The following is a 25,145-nucleotide window of genomic DNA, read 5'->3' on the forward strand; positions in this document are numbered from 1 at the left end:
CGGAAAAGAACGCGACTGGACTGCAGAAACAGGGCAGGGTCAGTTGGGGGTAATTTTATTTTACTTATTTATTTATTTTATTATTTCTGTTCTAAGCTTTGGTTATATATATATATATATATATATATATATATATATATTATTTTTCCTTTATTTTATACAATATTGTATAATTTATTATTATTATTATTATTATTATTATTATTATTATTATTGCTATTGTTATCGTTGTTATTATTATTATTATGATTGTTATCGTTTTTATTATTATGCGGACAAGGGGTTTCATTCTTTACATTAATAGTATCGAAGTGAAGATTCACGTGACTTGTTGTGTGAGGACGGGGAGAAGATAACAGCTTAAGACCTTAAGGGTGTTTCTATAACATTTATAGTTTGACACATATACTTGCTCACACATATTTTTTAGATGATGATTTTATCAAAAGTTCTTATAACATAAATGGACAATACCTTTTCTGTTGAATTACAACACGAAGACGCATGTTATGAAAAACATGATGATCATTTATTTCTTCCATATGACCGGTCAATGGCTTTGCATCCAGGAATTCAAAGTTCCTTTACAGCTTCTTCTTTTAAAACCCTCTCGCTTCCAGACGGTGCCAAGATTCGATCTGGACCTCTCTGCTTCCCTAGTCGGGCTGATCTAACTCCCCTGACTCCTCGACTCCCCTAACTAACTTCGAACTCTTTCCTATATTGAGAAATCACCTATGTCTACTCAATGTGACTATAAGTCACGTGTAATCAACATGCGCGATTTGCACGTTTTTGAAACCGTTTCTGACGACCAGGAAATTCCCAATTTTCCTTGTTGTTTTACAAAGGACTTTAACCTACTTCTCTAATTCTATAACCCATATTTTATTATGCATTCTTTCTAACAATGTGAATAGTTTCCAGCCAAATTTGTATTTATTAAATATTTTAACAGAATCAACAATTTACTGGACATTCCATTTTTTTTTTTTTATTACATTTTCACCCCAAACAAGCAAATTGCCACTTTGGTGTAGGGGGCTACTATCAGGGGCAACAACTACTGGGGTACTATGTAGGGATTTGGGCAGCAAGGTGTCGAAAACTTATTTACAGGGTTCGATTCCCGTTTTATCTGATTTTATTTTCATTTAACTAATTCTCTTTATTTTTATTTACATGAAAAGGGGACAAGCCTTTTCATGTACCAACAAACGTTCAAAAGGTGATAACGTCTGTACAAACACAAATACGTAGCTCTATCTAGAATATTGAGCACTTCTGTAAATGAGGATACCTCCAGAGCACTACTAAAACTAATTTTCTAATCTCTCCCTCTAGAAGAGAAATTATTTAAGCGATCAGTGAAAAAAAAAGCAGGAGGTGTGCAAAGCACTACTAAAAGCACTTAATATAATTAAAGATGCCTTCTGAGTACTATTAAAGTAAGTGTCTCTCCGCTCTCTTTTTTTTTTGTAGTTTAAACATAAAAATAAATTCCAACAAAATATTTTTCAAATTCATTTTAACATGAAAAGTTTGCTAGAAATGAAGTCATGACGTTAAAATTTGAGACGGTGACATCTTGATAAACAAATTCAGAGTTTTAGTATAGTCTAGCGGTACTGATGAGTTGTGATACAACGAAACAGAGTGTATGTCGATTACTACAAATATATATATATATATATATATATATATATATATATATATATATATATATATATATGCATATATATGATTACTTCATTTAATCACATAAATTAATATACAAAGATATAATTTTATGCATAAATTTTTCAGTATTTACTTACACTTTGCTCGATACATAGGTAAAGCTAGGTAGTAAGTTATGAAAATATATATGGCAATTAAGCTACATAGAATATTCCGCATTTCATTCTCGTAAGAATTCGTCATGAGAATGAAACACGGAATATTCTATGTAGCTTTATTGCCATATATATTTTAATAACTTACAATATATATATATATATATATATATATATATATATATATATATATATATATATATATATATACGTTTTATTTTTTATTACCGTATCTTTCTGTTAAGTTACATTATTGTTTCAGCTACTTGGCCGTTTTTTTTGACCGTCTGTAGCACCCTCAGACTTTTACAGAAACCACAACGGTTTTGAGCACTTTCTTCAGTTTTTATTAATTACCATTTCAACTATATATATATATATATATATATGTGTGTGTGTGTGTGTGTGTGTGTGTGTGTGTGTGTGTGATAGGGTGAATTTTGGATCTAAAAATATAGACAATGTTAAAGTTTCTGAATTTTTGAAATAAGGATTGCATATTCCTATTATTTGGATTCTTTTGGACTGCTGTTTCCATCTTGAGTGTTATTTGCAGGATATGTCGGCCAATGTAACCCCCAACCTTCTTCAGATATATCTTGTTGAACTCAGGAATCTTTCTGCCAAAATCGAGAATCTTTATGTCTAACTCGGGATTAAATAAAGGGTCCCGTTCAAAATTCCTTGCAGACTCTTAAATTTATGCATAAAATTACATACAGATTCCCGAGTTCGACAGAAAGATTCCTGAGTCCGACAAGATACACCTGAAGAAGGTCAGAACTTATATCAACCGAAACGTTGTGCAAATGACACTTAAGATGAGAACAGTAGTTCGAAGTATCCAAGTATTATGAATAATAAATGTTTTTTTTAGTTTGATTCTGATTAGAAATTTCAGTTTGGTTATCTTCATCCTCATCGAAGATTCCCATTACCGAACCTGCTGTCTAACTTTGAGATATAAAATTCAGAAATAAAATTTAATATATTTATATTTGAAACTATTCCTTATATTTATAATATATAATTTATAAACTATATTTATAATATATAATTTATAAACTGTTCCTTATATTTATAATTTATTAAAAAAATGCATTATTTTTGTTTACCAATAAGAAAATTTTTACCTGCATGAGTGTGATGTAACTGTTGCATAATTTTCCCAACAGATCATCGTACCAGCCATTATTCATGATGGCTTGCCATTCCGCCTCAGCCTGTTGCTTCTGCTCATCACAGATATTCCAAAGCTTTTCTTTCAAGTCGTCCACCATTTGGTGACTTTCTCTTTGGGTCTGTTGATCAAAGCGAATATCATCCGAAATGTCATTGTATTCCTGCAAAAAAAAAAAAAAAAAAAAAAAAAAAGAAGAAAAACCCAATGTATTATCAGAATATGATATTAGCAAGAGTGCTTGATATTTTGTTCAAAAGGAGTACATGATATCGTGGGGTCTGCGTTTACACTGGAAAAAAAACATTGTTTTATTTATAACTTGAAGATTATAGAAATATATATAAAAAAAAAGAATGGAAATGGTAAGGTTGAAGGCACGAAACAAGAGTACAAAGTATCCTTCGATCATTCCTGGGTAACGCCGGGTATGTACCTCAAAAAGTTTAAAGATAATAAATTTAACGAAAATTATTTAAATGTCATTTTACTTGCACCCTCTTCATCCACTTAAATGAATATAATAAAAGGTAAAAAAATAAGAATTTAAAAGTTAATATAGTGTTATAGGTTGGGGCAGGAGGGGCGTCCGGGGCTTCACTTAACCCTGACTAGTGTTTGGCCTCCCGCCAGGCTCTTTAAATGAGTAGATTATGCTTGCCTGCTTGCATGTCTGATGCTAATGAACAACCGAAATGTTACATTTAGCAGGAATCAACTCTTTTCTATGTACATTGTTTTTATCTGGTTTGTGAGTTAATGTGCTACAAAAATTGGACCAGGTCATTTGTTTTAAAGACAACTTCATAAGACATTTTATTCTACTTAATATAGTCCCACTGTATTGACCAAGTTCCAACCAACTGCCCCATTATCGCAATGTTGCATCCTCCGTGCCTGTTTTACAAGTATTTTGATGGGGCGTTCTCTGATGAACTCATAGTACTTGCTTTCCCTTTACATACATATCCCCTGACAAACCAGTCAATCAGCAAAATCCCACACCTTCACTATTGAGGTTTCTAGATTCCAGAAAGCCTGCTACACTAATAGCTTCTTCCCCTGGAGTACTAGACTTTGGAATTCCCTCACTGTTTTCTCCTTCCCTGATTATAATAGAATGCAAAAGTTTAAATATAACGTAAAGAGACATCTTGCTGCCCAACTCCCCACATAGTACCCCTGTAGCTTATGTACCTGATAGTAGCCCCCTACATCAAAGTGGTAATGTGCCTTGTTTGGGGTGAAAATGTAATAAAAAAAAAAAACTAACGTACGTACAATAAAAAATGTAGCTGATAGTTGATAATGTAAATCCAAAAATAAATATGTGTAAAAAGTGATAACATACGTACAAACATGAATGTATGTTCAAGGTCATAACGTACATACAAGCATGTGTGCAAGGCGATAACGTACGCACGAACATAAATGTGTAAAAGATGATAAAGTATGTACGTACATAAATACGTGTGAAAGGTGATAACGTACGTCCGGACATGAATGTGTGTGAAAGGTGCTTATCTGTCACAAAATTCTTTTTTTTATTATTATTTGAGGCACTTCACACATAGCCGTGTACTTTTCTCACTGATTGTTATTATTGCGTCTCTTTATCCGTTATTTTTTTTTACATAGGCATCACCACATATCAAGGCCCAGAGGCCACTCGAAGATAAGGGTTTTATTAGCATCATTTTGTTTTCTTAAATATGAATATTTCGACATGTAAAATCCTTAGTTAAAGACACCAAAATCTTTTCTCGATAAACACTGTTGCTTACAAATAAAAAGTAAAATTCAATCTACAAATTTAAATCCATATCTTATTAAGCAATAAACACTTTGCATCTCAAAAACGCTTATGTGCTTGTTCGTACGATACTAGATTTTAGATATTAGATTAAAATTATTAGGTATTATTTAGACGATTACTGTTCTCACCTTAGATGTTATTCCCACAATGTTTCGGACGATGTAACCTTCGACTGTCTTCAAGTGAGTCTTGTCAATTTGGGAATCTGTATGGAATTTTGAATGGAACCCTTTATTTAATCTACATAGGTAACTTTCTCTCGTTCCGTCAGCCATGACCGAGTAAAAGTTTTAAGCAATTCGTAATTGTATTCTTGGTATCATCGTTGGCAGAACTCGGATGTGAGTATAGATTTTGCTCATTAAGATTGAGCCAGCCACAATTACGAAGTGTTTTAGGTGATCCACGAAGTGAAACTTTGTGTCACACACACTTCAAATATCACCATTCGCTGCGGCAAACAGGAAGACATCTTGCAGCAGGTTGCCAGTACACGATTACCATTACGTGGAGTACTGCCTTGTCATCTGCATGCCAGGTGAATTTATTCAGGCGTATATCTCCCCTAGTGAATTAAACATGCGCTAGATACTAACCTGGAAATTTTTCAAATTCGGTGCATATAGTATCACCTATACTGAGGATGGAACCTTGAACATCCAGATAACTGTCACTTAGAACTAATTATTACTTAGAACTTATATCCGTCGTATCATTGGTCCTTAATATAAATTACCAATCCTCATCTAAAATGTCCTGAAGTAAAATTATTGCATGCTACACTGGCAGGGTGGCCCAGCATTGCCCGTCTATTATATAAATAATAACACCAACGATGAATATAAAATCACCTAATTGGTTAGCATTAAAAATTAAGCGAGAAAATATAAACAATTCTCTTCCCTCTAGTAATGAACAAATTCAGAATAAATTCTTTGCAATATAATTTTTTTAATTATTCATTTAAATAAAAACATATCTCATTTATATTAAACATAGTAGCAGTGCGACACAATCACGTTGACACACTGGTTCCCACTGGATCACCGAAGTTAAGCAACGTTGAACTTGGTCAATACTAAATGGGTGACCATTTGGGACTTCCAGTTGCTGTATGTGCTCTCCATTGATCTCGGCATTGTTTTCAGTCGTCCTGGGTTTCTTCTTGCCACTGGATTTAAACAGTGCCGATTCAGGAGATGTGTGATTGAGGATTGCGCAACCCTTGCCTCACAATTACACGTGCATCTGCCCCTACAAAGGGTATCCTTTGTCTTTCGAGACTGAATGGAGGCATCGATAGTATCAGTGATTGGCAAATTCAAGATTAAGATTTCTAAAATTGTTTTTTTTTTTGTCAACCCTAATACTTGAAATTGTGGAATTATTATTTTTATGTCTAATGTTATTATTACATTTTTTTATATTATTAAAAAAATAGTCAGTCATATAAAGTTTATAGATATTATTGGAGATTGAAGGGTGGGTGCTTCACCAAGTTTAAGGTGTTATTTTTCTTTTGAATCTTCTTAGAAGCATTTAAGGTAGGCCACAGCAAAGGACTGTCTGACAAGGTCAGAAGGTTAAGCCTGACAACATGTGAATGGAAAAACTGGAATTGAGAACAATGTGAGTTTTGTAATTAGTGATGCCATTGCCATCATCATCACCACCACCACCATCATCATCATCATCATCATCATCATCATGTTTTGATATTTAAACTGCTATGAGTGTCTCAGACTTTGGGATGGGTAACACCAAGCAACATGCTCTCTACGCCGTCCAATCCAAATGGTTGATATCAGTCGTGTTGTATGCCGTCAAATCACTTCTTATGCACTCAAATTAAGTTTTCTTTGGTCTCCCATGCTTCCTAGTGCCTTAGAAATTGTTATGAACTTGGTGAAAATCGTGACATGCTATATATTCTATATAATCTTTTTGGAAAACCGTTCTACATAAATACTAAATTACTCGTATGTTTTTGGTGTGAATATAAATCATCATCGTCATTGTCATTATCATCGTCGTCATCATCATCATCATCATCATCAGGTTTTGGCATTTAAGGGGTTGTGAATGTCCTGTACAATGTATCACACTTGCTCTCTATGCAATCGAATTCAAATGGTTGATATCATTTAAGTTACATGTAGTCAAATCACTTATGCTCTCAAACAAGGTTTTCTACCATGCTTCCTAATAACTTGGATATCCGAACGTGTTATGGAGTTGATGCAACAAATCAAATGCTGTATATGATAAAACCATCTGAAATACCGAGCATGTAAGCCATCCAAAATCCCAACAATACCAAATTTCTGATGAAACATGGTTGAAGAGATTCTTTCCTCCAGATTACAGCTGCACATCCATCTGACCATGGCACAGTAATTATGTCAAAACCGTTCCAAATCAAAACTATTTGAGGCCCATGTCTTATTGTCATGCAAGATGGCAAAGTGAATACAGGCTGAAATGGCTTCTGCCTCCAAACCTGAAGGAAACCTGCCTAGATGTAAGAATTGGCGGCAACCCCTGAACCTTCACCAAGCAACACAACAATGAGCAGTGATAGAGCGTTCACAACCAACAGCAGTATTTGTCACCCAAGTAGCAAGAAGTAGCTTCAATATCAAGTGGGGAGACATTTACACCAACATGGGTCACAGCTGTACCATCAATTGGACGGGTAACACTCCAACATTTGTGGCAAACATAATCATGGTCCATTAATGCCATTTATTAATGTATAAATAATGCCATTTATTAATGTATAAATAATGCTATTTATTAATGTATAAATAATGCCATTTTTTAATGTATAAATAATGCCATTTATTAATGTATAAATAATGCCATTTATTAATGTATAAATAATGCCATTTATTAATGTATAAATAATGCCATTTATTAATGTATAAATAATGCTATTTATTAATGTATAAATAATGCCATTTATAAATGTATAAATAATGTCATTTATTAATGTATAAATAATGCTATTTATTAATGCATAAATAATCTTTCATATTTTATTATATAGTGAGATAAATAACGTTTTACAAGAAATGAAATTCTTTTTTTCTGCTCAATGAATTTATTTTGGTACAATTTCATGCAATTGTCAAGGAATCGCAGAGAATGAATAAAATGTTTATAAATACCTTTTGCCATTGGTTTATGAAATCTTGTTTATTATCTGGACGTTTTAAATATTCCAGAAATATGAACCTAAAATAAGAAAGACAAAATGTTAATAAAATTATCTGTATGATAACCAACCTCTGTCTTTCTCCGCTACCTTTTTTTCTATATAATTATAATGTGAATGACTTTTTTTTTCACGGTTATGCTTTGTTCCCTTGAAATGTTAAATGGAGAATAGAAAATGCACTGTGGATGCACTTTCGGCACACCTATGACTCTCACTTCAACTAATTTGTCACTCACTCCTTATTTTCTATGAGCGATGTTTCTAACAAACCGGAAATATAATGCTTTTCTGTTGGGGTGATTGTTTAATATGAGCTGTAACTGAAGATGACTTATGTAATCCTCTCTTTCTAATCTTGTTGCCATGTCACTAATAAGGACGTTGGAAGCAAACATTTTTCCTGTACTAACGTTATCCACCTGTTACTCCCAAGCAGTTATTGCAATTTGGTAAATGGAATCATGACCCTGCAGTAGTTTCTAGTGAATTTTCTTGATGCCATATTCATGGGAACTACTAAGTTTTTTTTTTCTTCAATTGGTTATAAAAACAATCTTTCTTTTACCCTTTGTGTTATGCATAACTTCATGATCCCCGGTTATTCAAACATGACCTCAAAAATGCAACCACGACATCTCCATGGAAGGTCACCCTTTTTGTTAGCAATGTCTGTGGCGACTATAATGTTCACGATGCTCAGTGGTTAGTCCACGCCATTATTGATAACAAAGGAAGTGTTGTCATGGTTTTTTTTACCTAACTTAATAATCAAACACAAATTGTTGACACATCTATTCGCATATCCAATACTGATGAACATTTTGCAAGTCTTCTTAATCTTTTTCGGACACTTGGTACTGAGCCATACTCATCCAGTTTTCTGCCTACTCTGATCACTCAGTTGTCTCAGATCAAAACAAAGTGTGACAAAATCTTTCGAATCCCTATTAATATTCGATGGCTGACTGGATCAGACTCAGATTTTTTTTTATTAGAAACTAGCTGGACGCCCGGTGTTGCCCGGTCGTACAATATGCTTAAACATGATATTTTAATTAATGCAGATGGCGTTTATATTATTATTATTATTATTATTATTATTATTATTATTATTATTATTTTATTATTAAATATTACATATTACAAGAGATAATTTTCCAGGTGGACTAATTCGTAAAAAAAAAATGTATGAAAATAATAATGATAGCGTCGTTCATCAAATTCTGTCTGTGTTTGTTTACAATATCACGTCAGCTGATATTTGAGTTTGATGATGAATGCCCTGGAAAAATCACTTCTGCTTAATGTTTAGTTTTAAAATATGCAAACGAAGAAATGATTTGAGGTGATTTTAAATGGTACCTCTTCTTTTATCGTAAATTGAATTCATTAATAAGAAAAAAATTTAAATAAAATGAGGAGGTACACCCGGGGATGAACAGGGTACCATTCGATCCATAGTCGAATGCTCTACCACTGAGCTACATCACCAGATGACAATAATTCTGTTTTTTATTTTTAAGAAGAAATGATTTGCTAGAAATTGAATCTCCTTTGGTTTGCTGAGAATTATCTCCCTTGGTCAAACTAACGTAAAATATTTCCCTGTAAAAATTCTTTTTTTTTTATATCAGAAAGAAAGACTATTTTAGGATCGGATTTTTTTTATTTTCGATATGTATTGGATGAATTACTAAACAAAACATATCTTAGAACACTGCCAGGCATAGAAATTACCTTTGTGTGAAATTTGTAAAAGATAGGCTCAACCATTTCGGAATCTATGAGGAAGGAACTCACGCACACAGTGACTTTTATATAATAGTAGAGATTCTGAATTCCATGTTTAAAAAGAATGTCTTCTGTATCTTATCCGATTTAACTGATTGGTTAATCATTGATACTAAGAGCTAACTACCGTCCAAGAAATTTCAACAGAAACCAAACTGCCAACCATGGTTAATGCAGAATGTGCTGCTGTCATTGTTCACAAAAACTGCCTTTTCAATTACTTTCAACACAATAGATATTCAAAAACTGTAATTAACATACGTGGCATGTCAACTATATAAATATGGTTGGTACCATAAAGACGGAAGAGATCCAACAAGAGACCCAGTAAGAGACTCAGAGAGACACGAGATTGAGAGTCGATGACCACCCAGGCGACACCTTCTCTAGAAACGGTCACCCCATGACTATACCAATGGATTCTATGTAAATATTGTATATATTTTCTGCCTCTCAATATATCTGTTCTACTTTACTTTTGTGTTGTAGTTATTTACTTCCATGTGTGCAGTCGAGCTTAACAAAAACAAAACAAGCAGAAGAGCCCGACCTATAAAATCAACATTAGGTTTGTTTTTTTAAGAACGAGGCATGCTCGAAATAAGTGTTTCCGTTTAGAGTACAATCGAACCGTGATACTTCACTTTTTCATTTTATACTTAAATTCGAGTCATTATATAAATATGATTTTATAAAATCAATAATAGGTTTTCTACAGTGCAATATTTAATGCAATGTATTGTGGAGTCAGTCACTGTGGATAGGTATGTGGGTTTGCTCCCGGTGCACCTCGATTGGTCTTTAACTCGAGCAGGAAATCAATCGATTTCATTGAAAAAAGTGGATTTCAACAGTTTCGATGACAATCAAAGTATTGGAAGTGCGAAATATTCGTTAATCATTAATCAATCCCGGGCAACATTGGGTCTGTCTGCTTGTGAAGAATATGGCAGAGGGAAAAACTTACTTCTATTTACGGCAGCGTTTACTCTAGTCGATATATTGTCCTTAATCCATTAGGGTTTTTTTTGTGCAGTTTATTAGTCAAATAAGTATTGAGACCCCTAAAACGGACTATGATGAGGAGATAATATCATAAATATTTTCTTTTTCTATTGAAAAATTGTTAATGAATTAAACAGTTTATTATTGTCAATTATTTATTGGAGAGATATCTCAAAAGTCTTTCCTGGTTTTTAGTATGCCGTCGAGTGGAAAACAATACTTTTATTCTGTTAGGTACTATAATAGAATTCTGTGTCGAATAACAATAACACGTGAGTGAGTTGACAAATAACTCGTTAAGTACCTACATTCCAACTCGCAGTTTCCGCTGACTCAAACCGCGGCCATTCTTAAATGTGCATATACCGTAGTCACGTGTTCGAGCCATGTCACAACACATTTAGTATTTTTACTTTTATGTTAAATTATATTTTGAACAACGCAAAATTCTTTCGTTAGAACAGCAAAATCTGCTAGCGATACGCATGTTACTCTTTAGGGCTGCCAGCAACTACTATAAAAGGGTTATTGGAAATGTGACAGAATTATATATCCAGTACATTAAATCTACAGTGGTTAGATAGAGGTTTGATTCTCATGAGTTTCTAAACAGTTGCATGACCTCTATTCTAAATATCATCAATGGACCTGATAAAGCCAAACATTTTTTCAAAGAAATTTGCATCAAATTCTACCCTTTGTGGTTGAGGCAGCCTACCACGTATGACAGAAAACACTCTGAGCGACATCCTTATATCTGGCTGGGACGTTGTCAAACTTATCAGAACACTGATTCTAGCAAATCAACTGGTCTCAACAACATTCTAATCACAGTAATTAAAAAGCTGCAACCGGAACTAGCTCATATTCCTACAAAGCTATTCAATCGTTGCTTAAAGGAGAAATATTTCTAATCACCTTAGAAAACTTTGTCAGTCGTGTGTCATGGGTAAGTTGTTTTAATCTATGATAAATCCAATAGTTCTCAACCATCAAATCTTTTCTCCAATATAAGTTTTTAAAACTAGTTGTTGATGGGCACAAATCTAAAGCATGTAGCATTAATGCTGATGGATCCCAAGAATCCATTCTGGGCCCAATCCTCTTTCTGATCTTCATCAATGATCTCCCAAATCACATTCTAAGATCATCCACTGACATTTATGCAGATAGTACAACCATCTATTGCAACACTTTGAAGAGCATTAATGATTAAGATCTTTTTCTTATGAAGTTTTTCAATCGTTGTTTAAAAGGGGAATGCTTCCTATCACTTTGGAAAACTTCATCAGTCTGCTCAGTACTTAAACGGTCTGTGGTATTTTCAGGTAGGACTTTCAAATTACATTCAATTGTTACGGTATCTTTTGTCTATTCAATTGTTAAATGAAAGTACAGAATAGTTAACATGTTAAGAATGGATTCATAAATAATAGTGCCATTATTTAAGCATGGTTCATAAACTGGAAAAGTACCAAATGTAATTTTGTAAAAAAAATAAAAAATAAAAACACCTTACCCCCCCCCCATTCATCTGTAAATGTACATGTCTAAGGGATACTTCTTTCGTTTATGTACCGTGTTGAAATAATAACGTTATTATGTAGAAACAAATCCTTAACATGTTAACTATTCTGTACATTCACCTAATAATTTAAGAAACAAAGCATACTGTAAAAACTGTATTTAACTTGAAAATCCTATGCTTTTACCGATTACGAATCTAGAGATTGGTATGCATGACGTAAGCAGTTCAGACTACGAACAGAGAACGCTGAATTCAGTTTAGCTGTTTCGGCTTTTAGTGAAATATACAAATAGCGTTTTCTTTTCTCTAACTAGACGATTTTATTGAAATAAAACGAATTTCCAACTTTAACAATTTTCAGTTTGAAATTGTGGATAACAGACGACATTTTTAGTCAATTAGAAAAATATCCAATAAAGTCAAATGAATTTTATCCTGTTCAAATTACCACCATAGATAAGTACACACATGTGGAGTCGCGTATCTGAGATAGGTCTCTACGGATACAATGGTTTCAGCTGCTTAACAACCACGATATTTATGGTAATACCATTACTAATAATAGGTAACATCTATGCAAAATGACAAATCGTTCAAGGTTGAGCAAGGAATTTCTTGAGTTAATCTAGTTTTCCGACAAATCCTTTATGTTGTGTGCCAATAATGCGGTTAACGCGGCACTGGCTTAAAGCAACTTGTTTCCATCAAGTTAAGTGCAGAGAGGTCGAAAGGTTGAGACTAAGGTATCAAACTCCTTGACTTCCATTGACAACGTGTGCACCTGCATTCTAGCAGGGGTCACGAGGCAGGCTAGTGCGTTTTGAGTGTAAAGTGATTAACGAGGTGTTACCATCCCCACATATGCACCTTCAAATAAATAGACGACGCATATGCGTTTCTAGTCAGTCAGTTAACGGTTAATCACAGAGAGTTTTTTAGTAAGACTAGAATCAGTCAGTCATACAAGATAATCTTGATTCAAGATGAGAAAATGGAGAAAGAAAAAAGATCTGAATCGATTCAGCGATGCAAAGGCCCTGTCAACGATGGAATCCAAATAAAGACTTCTCCAAATAATAAAATCAAGTCATGTTTTGGGGGGATCATGTATGAATCGTCGCGAGGGAGCATGGACCAAGAACAGAGAAAAAGGTATGTGTTTTAAGATCTCCTTATATGTGGTATGGCTGTATACACACATGAGCACACACAAAGATAGACAATTATATAGACACAACATACACGAGAATATATGCACGAGAATATATACAACTCATCTCATCCTCCCACAACAGAACATTTATATCTGGTATACAAATTGTGGTGAGTTTTTGAATGGTGTCCTTTGGTATTTGGTCCAAATTTCTTGGAGCTGATGTTATGCACTCTGGATAGTTGTTTCGGTGGAGGGTTTCTCAAAAAATCAAAAATCAAAAAATATGTAATCTATATAACATCAGGACAGTATTCAGCAACACCTCGCTTCTCCAAAAGCATCTTATGCAAATCAAGTCATGTATGGAAAAAGTCATGGCTAAGAACTCTGTGTATGCGATTCCATGTAAGTGTTAAAAATATACAAAGGTGACATATGTTGCCTACTATAAGTGGGCTTAGAAAAGCACCACAATATATGGATATTGAAAAATCGGGTATGGCTGATCGCATTTGAAGAGAAAAGGGTAAACATCTGAATTGATGAGGCAAAGTAAAAATTAAAGACACAGAAGAAGAGTAAAACAACTCAAAGAAGCAGTGCACATCAGCTTAGTCAAAATCAGATGTGATAGGAGGAGGTTGCACTCTGTTCAGTTCAAAAGAAGCTGGATACCCACTGTTAACTTATGTACATTTCGGCGAACCAAGTTTGAGTATGGAGTCCCTGCCTAGGCATAGTACACGCTAACCTAAAGAATCATCAGACTCCATCCTAGTTAGTAAAGTCTCTTAACTAGTGGTATAAATGAGCTCCATCCTCCGAGATACCAACTCCCTGTTTTTGTTTTGCCTGCTCCACAACCTGGCAATTATCTCAGACGACACCACCTCTTCCATGAACCTCCAATCTTTTTACACCCCTCATAAGTTCTACCCCCACCTAAGAATTAAAAACTGACTCACTTGTTTTGGCAGTGGAAAACCCTGGAAAACAGTGAGCATCTCATTTCTAGCGAAATTAATTTGGGAGGGTCTTACAAACCACCTAGCATTTTCTTTTGGTTTGCCGTAAATACTGCCTGCTTTTTAGTAGAAATCCCCACCCAACCAACCGATGAATCTAAATTATATATATATATATATATATATATATATATATATATATATATATATATATATATATATATATATATATATATAATTTGTAAAAAAAAAACAAAAAAAAACATCTGAACCTGGGAACAATGTCAAGTAGGAATATCCACAGTGTGAATGCGGTATTCTCGTGACTGGAACTAATTTAAGAAAATCGACCAAAAAAAATGATGCACGACACGACACCACCGCACCCCACCTCATTTATCCTTATGCCACTTTTGCTGTATAATTTTTTCAGCATTATTCGTGAAATTGTTTTCTTTTGTAAATCTTATACACAAATAAATATAATCAGCCCAACACATAGACTTAGTCGAATTCTATATACCGTTTGTGTTTACAGTGTTATAATGCCTGAATGTAAACAGGAAAAATCGACTTGACTTTATTATATAGATGAAAGCCTTTCTGAAGCTACACAGTCTTACTTTATATCTTGAAAATAAGGTTTGATGCTGTTTCTTTCTGACCGGATGTTCCTCAACATTTTCTTACAGTTGTCCACATATGTATTTTCTATTGATTCCCAAAACGATGCCAAATTAGTAGCCATCTCCTGTATGAATTAAAGAATAACAAAATGATTATTAAGACGAAATTCATATGAAATGTATAATACATAGTGTTCGTAATAAATTTCATAATTTTTTTCGTATTCTTTCTTTTCAGAACCATTTCAAATGCTTAAAGCTAAAGTGTCAAGTGCAATAGATAACAGTTTCCGTGTACTATTCGTGTATATAAAATCAAACGAACAAAACTAATAAAAGAAGGAACAAGCGACTTGACCAAAATGAACACTTTACACAGCCTTACATCACAAGTGCATTTGAGAAGTTTTATTACCACACAAGCCGAAAAGCCCAATATATAAAATCAACAGTAGTTTTTTTTTTTTTTAATATGACGGGCACGTTTGAAATGAATGTTTCCGTTTAAAGCACTACTGAGCCATGATACTTGACTTTTTCATTTTAAACTTAAATTCAAGGAATTATCACAGCACGAGTAGTAAGAACACTAAGTTCTTTGATATGATAGGGGCGCGCTTGAAATGAATGTTTCTTTTTAGAACACAACTGAAGTATGATACCTGATTTTTGCATTTTAAACTTTAATTCAAATCGTTATATATAAAAAAAAATATAAAATCAACAGTAGGTTTTCTAAAGTGCAATGTAGACTACAATGTCATTGCGAAGAGGCATGCGAAGCTTTCTCTAGGTGTACTACAGCAGGTTCCCAACTATAACAGGCTATCAACCGATTTGATTGAAAAATGGGCGATTTCACCGATTTTGATGACAATAAAAACATGGGAGTTCATTCAATCGTGGGCAACGCCGGGTCTCCCTGCTAGTATGTATATACATATATCTATATAATTATAAAACTCAAATGACCTTGTAACCCAACATCCAGTTTACAACTTTCGGTTGCGCATGCATACATAAACAAATAACCAATCGACAATAAAACGTATTGTTTTACTGTGAATGTTTTCAGCGTCCCAATTTTATATATATATTCAGAATAATGAAATACAATAAATCTACTGGTGTGCAAATCCCGTGATTATCAGTCTTACAAAATATTATTGGATGTAATATTTTATATAAGATTATCCCAGCTAAATAAAATTGCTCAATATACTAGATAAAGCAAACAAATCATAATTTAGGGATTTAAAATTTGTGATTTGAAAAAGTTAAATTTCAAATATAGAAATTTTATTGTATTCAAGACAAAGATATTTTATTTAATATTTTACTATATTTTACTATACTGTATTCTTTGTCTTGCATACAATAAAATTTCTATATTTGAAATTTAATTTTTTTAAATCACAAATTTTAAATTCCTAAATTATGATATATATATATATATATATATATATATATATATATATATATATATATATATATATATATATATAAAGTACAATGTTTTTTGAAAAGAAAAATTTACTAGAATTTACCGGAGTACATATCAAATATTAAATAAATACAGAATGAAAAATATGAATGAACCTTAGGTTTCATAGTTGCCCTGTTAATATATTTATTTTAATAATAGATATTAAGTTTTCATCTATTCAGAATTTACTTACCATGTCAATGTCTGTGGCAACATACTCCCACTCAGCGGAACCGGGCAAGATGACTGGAGGGCTCGGGACCAGAAGTATTTCAGCTTCCCGTTCAGATTCAGCATGGGGACTTTTACCTTTCTTGCGCTTTTCATTTTTAGGGCTGGCAGAATCTGCGTAATTCAAAATTCAAAAGAAACAGAAATGGTGCCATTTAATAACGGAGAAAATGTTTGATAAGAAATTATAATCGTATTTTCAAGATATAAAGTAAGAATGTGTAGCTTCAGGAAAGCTTCCATGATATTCTATTTAGTGACTTTTTCTTCTTTTTATCTCTTAAAATTCTCTCAGTGTAACGATCATAGGCTGTAACTAACATCATAACATGGTGGTGTTCTGTCTGAAGGCCTGTTCTGTCGGCACATCACAAATTGCCCTGTCGTTTTTTAACTTTGATTTTACCAAGAGTTGAATGTAAGAATTCTTTGAAGGATTCTAAAACATTGAAACACATAGAATTTTCCCACATTTCTTTGGATCCGTGGGGAACACACGACACTTTATGTGGTGAAAAGGTTTGAAAACAAACGCATTGCGTTTGCGTGTAATTTCGGATACTCTCAAAGGATTGGTATGGATCAATGACATAAAAGCATTTGAATGGGTCGTTTTTATTTAAGTTCTATATAAAATAAATAATTTACCATTTTGAAATTATTATATTGGAATTATTATTTTGAAATTATTATTTGGAAATTATTATTTTGAAATTATTTTGAAATTATTATTTTGGAATTACGAGATTTTGGAATTATTATTTTGGAATTATTATTTTGGAATTATTATTTTGAAATTATTATTTTGGAATTTGACGTAAAATGGGGGGGGTGTTCACCTCAAATACACAAACGGAATGTTCAAGAAAGATTATCGCTACAGTCCTCTGTCTCTTCTCTTTTGGCTGATTGGGAATCATCTCCCAGCACCCAGAAATGAACATCGTTTTATAGGTTCCGTCTTCACGCACACACAAGATTATGCGAGAACGGACGAAATAAAAATGCTGGCCGCCATGTTTGTTCTTCCTTTTCTTCGCCTGAACTCACTCGCTGAGCACCCACGGTAAGACTTCTCTTTCTTGCTTCTAACCACATGCCTCCCTGATCTCAAGATCACATTTCATAGTCTCTCATCCACTGTGGCGGTCGCCTCTCTCTGCTTGGCCTCTGAGGTGTCTCGTCCTCCTCCTGTGACTGCACACTCCCCTCCACTGGTCTGACGTCGAGAATTTGCCTCGAGACTCCTCCCACCACAATGTTGTTACTAGTGTTCCTCCCAGTCATGCGACCCCTACTCCATTGTCTCCAGAATCTTCTTGAGGATAGTTGACATAATCTTGGGTACCGAATTTAACCCAAACCCTACTCGTGTAAGGCAGTAGGTTTTGCCTTTGTACTTGACTAACTGATATTTCCAGAGCTTCTTAGCAACATGGAATTGCAAATAGGCAGATTTTAGATCTACCAACGTAGATGCGCCATTCATCTGCCTCCATTCCCTAATGGTCTCACTGCACACATCTACGGTGTCGCCTCCCGTATGGCACTTAACATGGCCGTTCAGCTCTCGGAAATCCAGGACTGGTCTTACTTTCTCTTTAGTTGTTTGCAGAACGGCCATCAACGGCAAAATGCCCGACTCCACATCATCCGTCCAAGGCATCAGTATCCCCTCCTCAATCCATCGGTCGACTTCCTGCTCAAACTCCTTTCTCGCCCCTCCTCTAAGTGAATTAGTGTAGCACGCCACCCTGTTTGTCAGCGATGGCGCTTGATGTTTCCATGCCCACTCCACCGTCCACAGCTCTCCGTCGAATTCGGCTCGGAAGTCCTGATCTTTGATCGACAATTTTCTTTCCTCCCCGGCCTTGTTGATCCCTCTGGGGACGTTCTCCGTCACCGCGCACTCAGCTAGTCCGAACCTCACGTTGTCACATGTGATGGTAACATCTCCAAGGCGGCATATAACATCCATTCCAATGATGGCTTGGACACCAGGCACCAGGCGATCAGTGACAATTGCATGGACCCTCATCCGACGTTCAGCAATATCAATAGTGACGGTCTTCCTCCCTCAACACTTCACTCGCGACCCATCGAATGCCACTACTTCACCCTTCCCTTTCCATCTTCCGACCAGGGTAGTGTGCACCATGGTAGTGGTGTAGCCAGTATCAATCAAGGCCATAACTTCCCGTCCTTCCACCGCAATCTTCTGTTTGGGCATCTGCTGCGGGTGCGCCTCTATTCTCGAATCGGGGCGGCCGCTGGCGCGTCGGCCTCCCCTCGCCAGTTTCCCGAACTTGTGCATTTTACCACTAAATGGCCTCTTCGATTGCATTTGTAACACACTGTCCGTTGCAAGAACTTCCTGCAGTCTCTTCTCATGTGTGGTCCCCCACATTTGAAGCATGCGATCCCTGGGTTTGGCAGATTCCTGCCCACATCCTGCTGTACCGTTGCTGTCATTCCTCCAGGCTCTGTGGGCTGGGTGCTCACCAAGATTTTTGCAGTTCTAAGCAGCTCACTCACATCCAGCGTCTCCACCCCCGGTACCTGCTGCAACCTTTTCGATATCTCTTCCGGGAACCCAGTAACAAAAGTCATCTTGACTACGTGACTCGTGGCATGTCCTCTGATGCCCGACAACTCAACCAATCTCCTTATCTCATTCGCATAGATATCAACAGATTCACCAGTCCACCTCTTCTCTTTCAACTTATTAAAGGCCTCGAAAGGCCCCTCTGCGAAAGCTTTGATCAGTCGACCCTTGATGGCGTCTGCGTCACCCTGTTCCGCTCGCTGAGCTCCAAATAGAGGGCCAGTGCGTCCCCTTCCAGAAACAGTGGTATTACTGCGGCCACATCATCCAGCTTCTGAATCCTTGCTACAAGGTCCACTTTTTTAAGCCACGCTACCACATCACCGTCGCCATTAAAAGACTTAATCATATTGCTTAAGCCTGCGTTGGCCATGGCCGAAATAGCTTGAAGTAAAATGGGGGGGGGTCACCTCAAATACACAAACGGAATGTTCAAGAAAGATTATCGCTACAGTCCTCTGTCTCTTCTCTTTTGGCTGATCGGGAATCATATCCCAGCACCCAGAAATGAACATCATTTTATAGATTCCGTCTTCACGCACACACGAGATTATGCGAGAACGGACGAAATAAAAATGCTGGCAGCCATGTTTGTTCTTCCTTTTCTTCGCCTGAACTCACTCGCTAAGCACCCACGGTAAGACTTCTCTTTCTTGCTTCTAACCACAGAATTATTTTGAAATTATTATTTTGGAATTATTATTTTGGAATTATTATTTTGAAATAATTATTTTGGAATTATTATTTTGAAATAATTATTTTGGAATTATTATTTTGGAATTATTATTTTGAAATTATTATTTTGGAATTATTATTTTGAAATTATTATTTTGAAATTATTATTTTGGAATTATTATTTTGAAATTATTATTTTGAAATTATTATTTTGAAATTATTATTTTGCTAGACTTGATTCTATTAAAACGGAAGTTAGAGAAAAATGTGCTTTTACTTTAAGGTGTGTTTAAGTTCTTAATAAAACGTTTGTTATCAATTATCACGTTGACCACCAGTTCTCGTTAGATCACTAAAGTTAAGCAACGTTGACCTTGGTGTGAACCAGCTGGGTGACCTTTTAGGAATATCATGTGACATATGTAGCAGGACATCCTCATCTACCATGATCGGGATAGACAAGTGAATGGGAACCACTTGTGAATTAATTATTTCCATGAAACTTCCGCCTTCAGAGGAAGCCAATTCAACTTGCCTAGGATCCTTCAGCTCACAACCTCAAAAATCCAACCTGCCTGGAAAGGCACACCGGCCTAAGTGTTAGGTAACTCTCAGGAAAGGCTACCGTCCTTCAAACATTCAACTCCAACCCTCACTCTTAGTGCTCCTCCTTCAGAAGGCTGGCTATGACCATTTGCTTTTGTAACGTGGTCGTTAATTTTTAACTTTGTTGCTATATTTCAAATTCCTCGAACCAACACGTTGTCTGGTACTGTCGCAAAGGAACAAATATTCTTCATCCGTTAAACTTGTGTTTGGCAATAATCTTGTTGACACTTGTTCTCATTAGATCACTGAAGTTGAGCCAAACCACTATCAAATGGGTGACTATTCATCAACTTCCAACCTTATATGTTGTTATGATACGAAAAGTTCAGATCCAATTTCTTCAAATCGAGAAATTAAACTATGAAAAGACAAACATTTAATCAGCAAGAGACAGCTGTCAAATTTCAAAGCATACAAGGGTCGTTCAAAAAGTTCTTAACTTTATCTGGAAAGAAAACAAAGGAAAAGTTTTTTTTTATTAATTTGAATTATTTAAACCACAGTTTAAATAATTTTAAAATAGTTTTTATTTGAAATATTATTTTCACAACATTTTAGCCGATGTAACCGCTGATTTTTACAGATGCGTTTTATCGAACTAACGAATTTTTATGTACGAACTTGCGAATCTGTAATGCGTTTCAGACTGAACCATTTTTAAAAATTTTATTTGTTCTCAAACCATCAGCTATGACCGGGTAGAAGTCTTAAGTAATTATTAATTACATTTTTAGTCTCACCTGTACCGAAGATTGAACCTTCGGCACCAAAAAGAATGTTTCTTAAAAATGATTATACTCAGCACTTTATCCGTTGTGCCACAGATCCATTTTGTGAGAATAGCATCTAAGATGAGGAAAATAGTCAGAATAATCAAAATTATCCTCATCTCAAAGACTCTAGAAACAGATTTTCACTAATATTATTATTAAATGAAATTTTTCTTTTCTTTTTTTTTTTCCTTTTAGAAATATTTATCTGCTTGGGTAGATAGAAAATCAACAAAGAAAAATTAGATTGAGCCGAACGGGATTCTAAGCCGTGCTTGCGAATATGGACCACCTACAGGTGATGTCAGTTTAATCTACTACCTGCCAGACCTAATGGTTACTCAAAAGATGAATGTGGACAAATAACTCAAATTTACCTTTCTTATTCTTTTCATTTTTCGGACTGGCGGAACCTGCAAAATTCAAGACAAAGGAAACAAGAATACTAAAAACTGTAGAATTCGATAAACAACTTCAAGCAAAACCTAAAGCAAAGAAATTTTACATATTTAACTGATGTTATTAGAGATGTGTCTAAGCACCTGATTAATATATATATATATATATATATATATATATATATATATATATATATATATATATACATGATGATTGCGACGTCTTGTCAGACGAGTGCCACTCCCTCAGACACTTAAAGTCCATGAGCCCAAAAATGACTTCCATTGCCACAGGACCATTTTAATAGACAAATGCCTGAGGGAGTATCTATACACAGATGATGTTACAGAGTCTTAGCTTTGTACGACAGCTAAGTCGCTCTCTCGGTCCAAAATGTTGAGATCCAGAAACAAGCAAGAGCAAGATAACCAGCAACAAGTTAAACTGCAGACCAGCTTAATGCGGGTGCTGGTCTCCCGCTTTCTGGTTTTTTAAATCAGAGATTTGCTTCTCCTAGAAAGGTTGCCTTCACCACGGCTTACGGGAGCTCTCTCCACCCCAACACAAACATACACACACACAAACGCTCACGGTACTAGTTATCCGTTGACCCCGAAAAAGGGATCATTCGCCCTTTGGAAGGTCTTGTTTTTTATTCTTCAGGGAGACTAGCCACTCTCCTCACCAAACAAGTCTGGTGAGAGAACCAGTTTAGTCGCCGGTGACCCGACCATGAGGCAGGTAGTGCTGGGTTACATGGGACCAGTAGCATATGACATGACCTGATATATATATATATATATATATATATATATATATATATATATATATATATATATATATGTATATATATATCAGGTCATGTCATATATATATATAGGAAGATAAAAATTACTACCGGAACAATAGTAGAAACTTGCCATGAAGCAAGCAAACAACAGAAGATGTTGTATTTGAAAGAAACAGCTTACCTTATAGGCTTGTATATACTGATGTTCATTAGCTGTTTTCTTTTCGGATAAAGTTAATGTCAAGAGAGAGATAAAGCGCCTTTCTAGGACTTTCCTCATCTAAGTTTTATAGGATGGTGCTTTTGTGGGGGGGGGGTATTTCATAGCATATCTTTCTTAAACTTTATATAGTCATGTTTGGGGGTATTTCGTCTTATAGATAATATTGTATCATTAGGAGAGAATATGCACCGTTATTATAGATGTGTCTAAGCATCTGATTAATATATATATATATATATATATATATATATATATATATATATATATATATATATATATATATAAAAATGTAACTCTTGGTTCGTTCGCAATTAATAGTCTAAAAACCCACTGGACGGATGGCTTCCACGTTTTGGTATAATATGTTTACCATATCAATGTGTGTTTTTGTATATTTCTTTTTAATTATAACATTATACTTAATTTTTCTATGATAAATAGGTGGTTTTCTTTGTACCAATAGGTCATTTTTTTTATTTAGGGACAATTATTTATTACCGCTTCCTGTCACGTGATCAGTGTTTCCAATTTAGCGGTTTTCCAGCTAGATCTGGAGATTTCGTTTGCAATCTAGCGGGGAATTCTAGAAAATCTGGAGATATTTCGCACCCACACACCCGCAATTTTAGATTAAAAAAGTAAAGAAAAGCGCTTGAAAATACTTTAAAACATAAAATAAACTCATTCATGTAAGTAAAAAAAAGTAGCATTTATTGCCTTTGGTAACAATTATTTATTGATTATTTGTTTTGTTTTTCACCTTTTTTTCAGCTAACCATTCTTGAATCTCGCTATAAAATCGATTTTTCCAAGTACACTTTAGGTGTCATTCCCAGTACATTTTAGGTGTCATTTCCAAGTACATTTTAGGTGTAATTCTAACCTCCAAAGTTTAGTTTAAAATACGATCTAAGCAATCCGGCTTAATTTAGAAGTATTTAGTCGAAAATTGTAAAAAGCAAGAAACAACAGCAAAAAAACAAAACAAAAAAAAAAAAAACTTATACCAATACAGTAGAATTTAATTATTTACCAACCTAAATACTTTTAACATGCTAAAACAAAGTTTTTTTTAATTTTTAATTTTTCTAATTTCACAATATGTTGCACCATCATTGTGATGTTTAATTTGCAGTATATTTCAATTTGACTTTTATTATAAAAAGTTTGAGTTTATGATTTGTTTCTTGCAAAAAAAAATATAAAAACTAGCTGATAAGCCAAGTACGTCCAAGGATGGAATACTGTTGCCATATCTGGGCAGGAGCTGCTAAAAACAGCCTATCCTGCCTTGACAGAGTACAAAATAGACTTCGTGGCTTAATGGGGGATGCCCTTTTCTCTACCCTGCAACCTCTCTCCCACAGAAGAGACGTTGCGAGCCTATCCTTATCGTTATTTCCATGGCAGGTGCTCGTCTGAACTCCAATCTCTGGTCCCCCCTCGCCAATCTTTCACGAAAAACACCCGTCTAGCTGAATCCACTGTCAAAAATTTCCCCCACTCTATATCTGTGCCTAAATCAAAACGCGGATTCCATGAACAAAGCTTCTTTCTTAGAACTGCACGCCTGTGGAACTCTGTTCCGTCTGCCTGCTTCCCACCGGACTACAACTTGGATATCTCCAAGCCCAATGTTAACAAATTCCTAATGAACCGCCCCCTTAAGTAAACACTTCATCAAGTCTCCACACTAACGTAATGTACTTGCAATAACCCTTATCCCTGAGTGGCCTCCGGGTCTTGATAAGTGGTGATCACTGTGTACAAAAAAAAATAAAAATAAAAAAAAAAGATAAAATATGTAAGCCTTCTGGGGAGCTAACCGCTTCAATATAATTCCAGAAACATATAGTGAGAAAACACGGAACATTTTATATATTGAATATACTATATTTATAATATTTTAGTGTAGGAAGTTAAAATATGGAGTTTTGGGGGGGGGGTGAATTAGCGATTTTTGAAAATTTCAGATGGTAAAAGTTGAAAATCGCTAGATTTTTAACTTTTCCTTCTCATGACCTCGCGGGTTTTTTTAAATGTCAGAAAAGGATATTTTGGTCTCACAGGCTTAATGTAAACATAATGTGTTTACAATATCGGTAAATTTTCAATGGGTTTAATCACATGATTATTGATAATGTAACCATGTGATTGAAATTTGATTTAAATTAACCACACGTGGTCGTTTTGCTATCAAATATTCATCGAAAAATGGTAGGGACAGACAATGAA

At 34.8% G+C, this 25,145-nt stretch overlaps 1 protein-coding gene across 6 annotated transcripts in view; it reads right to left on the reverse strand.

The window, feature by feature from the left end:
- Positions 1 to 25,145, reverse strand: part of LOC145245905 (sperm flagellar protein 2-like) — a 259,599-nt gene that overhangs the window by 98,313 nt on the left and 136,141 nt on the right. For 5 of the 6 annotated variants that reach the window (XM_080107644.1, XM_080107645.1, XM_080107641.1 and 2 more), the window contains 5 exons: positions 21,876 to 21,911; positions 16,802 to 16,953; positions 15,120 to 15,247; positions 8,002 to 8,068; positions 2,969 to 3,178 (listed from right to left, as the gene is read on the reverse strand). In XM_080107644.1, the coding sequence (XP_079963770.1) occupies positions 2,969 to 3,178; positions 8,002 to 8,068; positions 15,120 to 15,247; positions 16,802 to 16,953; positions 21,876 to 21,911 (593 nt within the window). The remainder of the gene's footprint in view (positions 1 to 2,968; positions 3,179 to 8,001; positions 8,069 to 15,119; positions 15,248 to 16,801; positions 16,954 to 21,875; positions 21,912 to 25,145) is intronic. The other variant, XM_080107642.1, reaches the window with a different exon arrangement.

The sequence above is a fragment of the Euprymna scolopes genome, chromosome 23 (genome assembly GCF_053919585.1).
Source record: "Euprymna scolopes isolate OS-2025 chromosome 23, ASM5391958v1, whole genome shotgun sequence".
Classification (NCBI taxonomy): domain Eukaryota; kingdom Metazoa; phylum Mollusca; class Cephalopoda; order Sepiida; family Sepiolidae; genus Euprymna; species Euprymna scolopes.